Source organism: Medicago sativa, chromosome 7, assembly GCF_051527215.1.
Source record: "Medicago sativa cultivar Bolivia chromosome 7, Bolivia_mono, whole genome shotgun sequence".
Lineage (NCBI taxonomy): Eukaryota > Viridiplantae > Streptophyta > Magnoliopsida > Fabales > Fabaceae > Medicago > Medicago sativa.
Window position 1 is genome coordinate 17,095,313 of NC_140755.1, and position 9,019 is coordinate 17,104,331.

Genomic DNA, 9,019 nt, shown 5'->3' on the forward strand with positions numbered 1-9,019 from the left:
CCATTTTAAGAAGAGGAATGAGGGTGAAAATACAAAATAAAGAGAAATAGAAGACACATAGATGTGATTAATATGCTTTGGCAATTGGTCTTGTTATAAAAGCAAAGAAATGATTAAGGAATTATAGGTATGATTTATTAATTCAATTTTCTATCCTATTGATTTTGTTTTGAACATTTGTTCATACATAGTCAAATCAGGTTCTGTTTGTTTATCAACCATATTTCGATCCACAAGTAAATCAATATTCGTAATTAAATTTATAAAGATCGATCAATTTAGTCACTTAACTTTAAAGGTTTTATGTTTATCTTAATACAACATGCATGAGACTATTCAAGTCAGCATGCATGTCTTTCATTGATTTTGATGGACGTTAATCAAAAATATATTTTTGATTGAGGGACCTAATTGCATGATGTTCTTCAATTCAAAAGACTAAATTGCTATTTTGTAAATTTGAGAAACTAAATTGATCGACTTTTAACAATTTCAAGCACCAAAATGCTAATTTACTCTTCAATCGTTGGTCAACCCAATCACTTGAATGCAAATTGTATAAATTTCTAGGTTTGAGGAGTTTATGGAAATATGTGACGTTCCTTGTACATGAAGCATCTTCAATTCAACAGTTCAAAACCGGAGTTTTGGAGAGTGGAGAGAAACATGTGTATTGTCATATACTCCCTCCGTTACATTTTAAGTGTTACATTTGAACGAAAATTTGGTTATTTATGTGTCGTTTTCAAAATTCATTGCAACATTAATTATTGATTCATCAATAATACCTTTAGCTCTTTATATTTTTTTTTTGTCAAGTAGTCTACCGACTAGATTCACACACTTTTTAAATGTGGAAAGTCCAGAGTACGAACTCCGACCTATGCAAATAATGTCTTTGGTAGCTACCAATTGAGTTCCACTCACGAGACACCCTTTAGCTATTTTTTACAAATAAAGAAATAGATGGAATAGATCATGCATAATTAAGGATAATGTAGGTAAAATATAAATAATGATATCAAAAATAAAGATATTTATTAGTTATCTTGATACGTGTAAAACAAACTACAAAACCACTCTTAAAAAGAACGGAGAGAATGTATGATTTTTAATATAGTTATATAAATTTTAAAAGTCAATTTGGTCCCTCAAAGTTAGTTAATGATTGTGCACAGAAGAGATCACCAAAGTAATACACTCATGGATAAAATACAAAAGCTATATGATGGCCATTATCCTTTTATATTGTGTCAATATATTTATTCTAGAAATTACACACCACAATACAAATTGAGAAAAATTACAATTTTTTCAAAAGACATGTTTACTATAATTTAATAAATAAAGACTGTATTTACAAATAACAGTCGCATTCAAAAGACAACAAACAAGATAATAAAGCATATATCTAATTAGTGCAACTGCAAATAATAATATTATATAAAAAATACAGTATTAGTAGAAAGACTTGGTAATAGTAAAAGATAAATGGTTGCAATTTTCTGTTGGTCATGTTTCTCAACCTTCTCCTTAGTGTATATTTGAAAGCACGGCCCGTTTGACGAAATTACAGTAATTTGGTTGAAGCTCCAAAGTGTAGCTTTTAGAAAAATGACGGTGACACGAGGTGATTTTGTCAAACTCACCATCAATTCAAACATGCACTTAGTTCTCTGGCCATTTTGTTTAACATCATTTCAGAAAGAGGGAACAATTCCATATCCAACTTCTGTAATTAGTGATGTGGAAAACATTTGATCAACTTCAGCTTCTACATCTGTTCTCTTCGCGAATCGACCTTTTATACGCGGCCGAGTTTCAGCATAGGCTTTCCTTGAAGCATACCTAATTGTTTTCTCAAATTTTCTTGTCTTCTTTTTCTCTCTGTACCTTAGGACTCTTGCTTCTCTATCCATTGGAGAGAAATGGGAAGACATTTGAATAGAAGGACCTGAAAATAGGTCAATTGTTCCTTTTGGAGGTCTTGAATAGGTCATGGTTGATTCTGGTACAACACCAACATCCATTGATGAAACTGAAACCTGATAAGAAAAGAAAATGAAACAAATATTAGTGATAAAAAAAGTAGGAGATATCAAAGGTTTGTGAAACTAAAATTCAATATAATTTTTCCATGTAGCACTAATTGAAACTGATTAGACCAATAATTGTCATTCTTATCGGTAAGAACATAAATCTTGGTTTAAAAGTAAAAAAAATTGAAAAACGCATAGAACACATCATATTTGTTTAGAGTTCGACTAATTGTGTCTGCGTCTCCTATTGCAAAGTGACTGTAGTATATCTCTAAATGTAACCTTTGTTTAAATATTGCGATCCAATTTACAATATTAGACCTGAACAAGTGACTTGTCCACTTATCAGTAAACTCTGAGTCAGAATCTAACATGTTTCAGTTACTAGAATCTACAGAAGTCAATTTTGGGGGAATTAGATTCTGGAGGTGGAAAATTGAAGAATATTTCCCTTAAAGATAAATATTTCAATATTTGTAATCACTAGTTGAGCTAGAAAACATATGAGAATCTAAATGAAAAGCCTTCAACACTACTTGTACTTGTTGTTCCGTACTAGTAAATGGCTTCAAGAATATTCTAGAAAATTGATACTTGGAAAATTAAAAAGCAAAGCAAAAAATTTATTATGTATATTGGAGAAAAACAAACTTAGAACCGTTTCCTAGCAAGAAAGCATGATACTTGGTCCTTAGATTCCTTCCACTAAAGAAAAAAGTGTAAAGAAAAAAGGGTAAAGAGTTATACGGACATGGAAACCAGATAGAACTCGAACACTGACACGCCGACACCGTTAATAATTTGAAAAAATCACATAATTCAGTGTAATTATATGAATCGGTGTCAGACACGAGATCTGTCGGACACCAAGACACGCCTAATCCGAAGAGTGTTTCGTGTTTCATAGTTAAAGAGAGTTTAAAAGTTGCAAAAAGAATTAAAAAAACACCATGTTTTTATGAAATTGTTGAAAATGGCAAACAACTAGTCTAGAAAACAGATTATGCAGAGATAAATCAGTCCAAATGCAAATTAACAACTTTTGAGTCCAACTATGGCAAAAACAGCATGTCAGTCATGTGGAAAGGTCAAAGAAATTGCTATTTCAAAATATATATACCACAAAGCATATCAAATTCAAATTCACAAAAGTGTCAATATCAAATACCGATTTTCAAACCAAGGTTCTGGGTTCGAATCTAACTTTGGACATATATCAGCATTAAAATTCATAAGGTTCGATGGATTAGTCTCCACCAGGTTTACACCAAAAATACCGATTTGTCCACTTTAGTAGTAAGAGTTTGATATTATAAATTAGGCTTAATTGCAGTTTTAGCATCTAACTTTTCCAAATTTGCGATTTTGGCCCCCAAAAAAACTACAAAACCGCCCCCTAAGTTTTGCAACTGTGGCAGTCTTGGCCCCAAGGCCAATTTTGACTCGGTCTACGCTGACGTGGCACCCTAAGTGAGGTGCCACATGTCTTTTTTTTTATTTTTTTTTTTTGCCTTGGGGGCCAAAACTGCTACAGTTGTAAAACTTATGGGAGGTTTTGTAATTTTTTTCTTAAGGGGCCAAAATCACAACTTTGGGAAAGTTAGGGGGCTAAAACTGCAATTAAGCCTATAAATTATAATCTAAAAGGACAAATTTCAAATCATGTCGGAGACAGTTGTAAAATGACAATTACTTTCACTTTTAAGTAATAATAATTTCACCCTTCCTCAATACCAATTCAAGAGGCTCAAGATCTTGAATTGGATTAATTTGAGATTCACATAAATACAAATGAATTTTCAACAAGTGCCACCAATTTCAACCCTTTCCAAACAATTGCAAACAAAACAAGAAAACAATAATCAATGAGTCAAATAAAAACACACAAGAAAAAAAAAATGAATTGAAAAATCTTACACTTTGACTAATAGAACCACCATTGTAACTGAATCCAGCTTTGGAAGACTCAAACTCCAACCCAAGTTGAAAATTCTGTACCTGCTGTTGTTGAACAGGAACAACACTATCACCCACATAGCTTTTTTGAGGAACACCATAATGATCTTGTTGTTGTTGTTGACTATACTCATCATGATGAGTATTATTGGTATTGAAAGTGTTTTCATCACCACCACAAGAATTGCAATCAACAAGGTCCAAGTACTCATCAACTTCTCCACTAAACAAAAATCCATTATTACCCTCTTGATTATGACCATTGCTAATGTTGTTGTTATTGTTGTTACTATTGTTATTGATGTTCTTTAGAGGATTCAACAAAAGCCATGAAGCAGCTTCATTTTCATCTTCCATATCATGATCAACACCTTCATCCTCCTCTTCTTCCACCTCACAGCCGCCACCACAACCACCGCCGACAAAGCCTTCATCTTCGGCACCTAAAAGGGTGGCCGGAGGACCGTAAAGGTAACCGGAAATTGGAAGAATCGGGACACGTTGATGGCGGCTTGCAAGAGGGTTAGCAGAGTGGATATCAGCATCACAAGTGGAGCAAAGAGAAGCAGCATCAGCTTTACAAAGAAAAGCCGCCGGGGCACGCTCGCAGGCCTCACAGACCCAGACGCGTTCGTGCCTCGAGGCTACACGGTTTGCCGCGTGGATGCGTGCATCACACGCAGCACATAAATATGCCGAGTCTGCGCGGCAGAAAACCGCGCATGGGGCCGAGCGGCACGTGTCACATGCTCGTGCCCACGTTGCCGCAGACCTTATGGTGGCTGTGGCTGAGGTGGTGGTGAGGAAATCTTGCTCCAACATTTGTGGAGAGGGGGAGTGATGAATGGTTTGTTTGTCAATTTTGGACAGACAGTGTTAAGGAAGTTCAAATAGGTGAAGTTTGTATTTGCAGTGATTGTTCTTGCTGTTTTTGGTGGTGTTGGGAGTATAAAGAGAATCTGTGTATGACACGTGGCAGAAAACTAGTGGTGTGGGAAAGTTGTGACATTATCTATCTTGTGGGTGGCTATGCTTTGTGGTAGGGCCAAGTTTTGGGTCAGAGGATTGAGATTGTAAATTTTTAATATACTTAACAATCATGAGTACAAGAAGTAAAACTACGACTAATAATGGTATATTTATATCTTCAAATGTCATGTTAAAAATAATATTTTAGTATATTGTTGCTAAATTTGTCCTATGATGTCTTTCTTTTGTTATTTTTAATCTCTTTTTTCTTTGTTTCACCTTTTAAACTTCTGGTCGTAGTTTTGAATTGTGATCCATAACCGCAATTCGCAAATGAGGTTGTAATATAACAGTTTCGATAGCTCTACAACAACATTGCAATCGCAATTGTGACATAATCAACCACATTTGTTCGCGTGGTACCACAATATAATGGTTTGCCGTTACCACATCTGCCACCGCAACCGTATGTTCCTAGCTTGTTGTTTGTTTGGAAGACAATACAAGAAGTCATGTGTTACTGTGTGTCCATAATAATAAGGTGTTTCCTATTCAATTTCATAAGTACTGATAAATCATATATATATATATATATATATATATATATATATATATATATATATATATATATATGAAGTGGTCAACCTCAGCCTAATATAGCTCCTGCATCCATTAGATTTATTTAGTTTATCTTATGTTATATTGTTACCCTTTGCTACATAAATTATCCTAATTAAATTGATATTTGAGATGTTATATTATTGACTTGTTGTGTATAAAACTCATTTAGTATGTTAAAACTTTGGAGTTCTTTCAAGTATAAATTCAAAATGTAAGTTTGGATGGATTGATCTTTCATCACACCAATATATCTAACAATGAAAATAAAAGATGAGAGGTTCCATACCCTACTAAGAATTTAAAGTCGTAATTCATTAACTTGGAGGGGTGACTTTAATTCCAGCTATAAAAATGAAGATATGTGATAAGACCATGTGCAAGTGCTACTCTTTCCTTCTTTAAGCCTTTATTATGTGGTAGGCTAGCAAACTTGACTTCAAATTAGTTGTAGTTGTTTTGAATTGGAGAAAATATGTGGTGGATAACACTTTAGAGCTTACCTAAATGACAAGGGAACGATATCCTATATTAAAAAAAATTATATATATACATCTCTATTGATCTTAAATATAAACAAAACTTTTTTTTTACAAGAGAGTTTAGTTATTTTTTATCTATTTAATGATGCCATTTTTAAAATATTCAACATTTAATATAACTTTTTTTGAGACCATTTTTATTCCTATGTAACAATGTACTCCCTCCCTCCTTGAACTGTAGTCTATTTTCAGACTTGGACACAAAGGTTGAGAAATAGTTACAACAACAATAATCAAGTTTTATCTCATTAAATAGAGTTGGCTACGAAGATAAATAGTGTTGTAATATTATATCATATGCCATATTTATATTTAAATCATTAATCTTTAAAAAATTATTAATAATTTATTTTATAGTTTTTCTAAGACTCCATCTGCATTTATGATTTGACAGTAATCCATTTAATATACTCTCATTATCTTGGAATACACAAATCTTCTGTCCACACTCTCTAATAGAGAAATTTATAATTCTATCATGTCTAGTCTTGTCATACACATTCTCAACTCTATTACGGTTAATTTATTTTTTGTTGGTTTTGTAATACTCAACACCCTATTTCATATATATCATCGTTGGTTATTACAATTGTGAGATAAGTTTATCTTGCATCACCTAATAAGGTTCTCCTCCATTTAAATTATTCAAGTTGAATTTGATACATGTCCTTTAATTTCTCCTTCATTTTGCATTACGGGTCCAAGATATTCAAATTGTGTAATTTGTGGTATGATATGATCATTAACTTTCACCTCATAGAATTGCTTCGCCCTTTTTGTATATTCTATCTTTTATTCCTCCATTTCAATCATTCAACTTGAATGTTATGATTTACATTTCCTTCTATTTCTTTGTCGTTTTGTATTATAGAATGAAATATTTAAATTTGTAACTTGTGGTATCATATGAACGCCAACTTTCACCTCTAAGATAGAAATATTTTGCCTTTTGCTAAATTTACATTTGTATTGTTTCTACTCAAGCAGAAGACACACATTTTCGTAAGATTATCTCATTTGAAAAAAACTTACATATTGGTGCATTCCATAAAAATCCAAAACTAAAGTTAAAATCTAAAAGCTTAGGTTTACTCTTTTTTTTTTTTATCTTCTAATCAATATATTTTTCTCAAATTCTCAATACTAATTTATTACACTTAAAAAATACTGCCACAAAAACAAAGATTAATCTCATTAAGCGATTTTTTAATAAATGTAAAGTTAGTTGTTTTTATTTATAACCAAAATCGGATGGATTAAACGTCAAAAAAAAAAGGAGAATGTTAACCAGTGCCCCCGGGGCATTGGTTAAGCAGTTAAAAGAGGTAAGATTTTATTAAAAAGTTGTGTAATAGTTATTTAATCAAAAGTAACAGTTTATATTTCTAAGACAATTTTTCTACTTTTGGATTCCTTAACCAGTGTCCCGGGGGCACTGGTTAACAAGACAAAAAAAAGTCGGATGGATTATTTCGTGATTATAAATATATAATATAATGGATCTTGGCTCTGCTTGAGATTAATTTATTACATTTTCTTGCTTTTGGAGATTTACTTTATCCGACCTTAAACAATGATATGAATAATACTAGGTTTCATTTTTCTAATGCATGAAAGTGACTACTTTTTGTTGACTTCCACTTTTTAATCATAAGAATAAGAAGATATTAACTTTTTTATGTACCTAACGCTAGTGATTTAACTCAATTTTATTATATTGTTTGTGTGTGTATTATATTTAGGGAGCATTGTCTTATCTTAATGCTAAAAAGTGATACTATATATATACATCAATAAGTCATGTATACATATATAAATTGAGGAAATTATTCCCTATACCCCTACGTCTATACCTTCACCCCTACAAATTATAAAAAATTCCAATATTATCCTTTTTGTTTTTTCACCCTCACTTTCAATTTGATGAATTCACCCCACACAACATTCCAAATACATTCTTCGGAAACCTTTCTTTATCATTTTTGGTATGTAATTTCTTTCTTCTTCCAGAAAGCAATAAAAAAATGATTCTGCAATGCAATTAAATCATTATTTTAAATCCCTTACTGCCATGAAACCCCATCATTGACTCCATAGAATTGATATTAGGCATAAACTGAAAAGGGATTTAACGAAGGCTCATCAATAGGTTGATGCCTTCTTTTAGTTGATTTTAGGCATGAACAAAAAACAAAAGACCCAACGAGAATTGCCTGAAAACATGGTTGGCAACCTGGCATAATTGATTTACGGAAAACAAAATTATACAGTGAAACTAGAAATCTATGAATGCGTGTTCCGAAGCAGAAATCCAGAAATGTTTTTTTTTTTTCATTTTCCGAAAACATTATCTGAACGCGTGGTTAGATATCAAAATCTGCAAGGAATAGATCAAAATTCTGGAGATTACGTTCGATTTGATTCTTTCCAGAAAATTTAGAATGTGTTTTAGGTAGTTTTGTAGATGGGACAGAGTGAAGAATAACTGTTAAAATATTAGTTTTTTAACTTTAAATAGAAGGATAAAATTGGCAATTCAAGTTAAATGTAGGGGTAGAGTATAATTGTTGGGGTATGAGGTAAAATTTCCATAAATTGATTGCGAAATCTGGTTTCAATTAGACCACAATCCATGCCTAATATAAAAGTAGTACCTTCATAATTGAAATTTTCCATTTGGGACATATTAGACAAAAGTGGTATGAATTTATGACCTAGTAGTACCTATGCCGTTAGTACTGAACAATAGGTAATTCCAAAACAAGGTAAGCATAGTATAGTTGGGGAGTTGGCAGTTGGGCTAATGTTAGCTTCAAAATGTGTATATGTTAGGCAAAAAAAGATCATTGATCATAGTGGATTGAGCATAGTGATATATGCTATCGAGGTAGACTC

General features: G+C 32.3%; 1 protein-coding gene across 1 annotated transcript; it reads right to left on the reverse strand.

The window, feature by feature from the left end:
• Positions 1–1,241: 1,241 nt before the first annotated feature.
• On the reverse strand, positions 1,242–4,919 carry COL2 (CONSTANS-like 2). Its single transcript, XM_085722648.1, has 2 exons — positions 3,957–4,919; positions 1,242–2,045 (listed from the first exon to the last, which is right to left on the reverse strand). Exons 1-2 carry the CDS (start codon positions 4,815–4,817, stop codon positions 1,701–1,703), a joined length of 1,206 nt encoding a protein of 401 aa, XP_085578774.1. The 5' UTR covers positions 4,818–4,919; the 3' UTR covers positions 1,242–1,700.
• Positions 4,920–9,019: the final 4,100 nt, after the last annotated feature.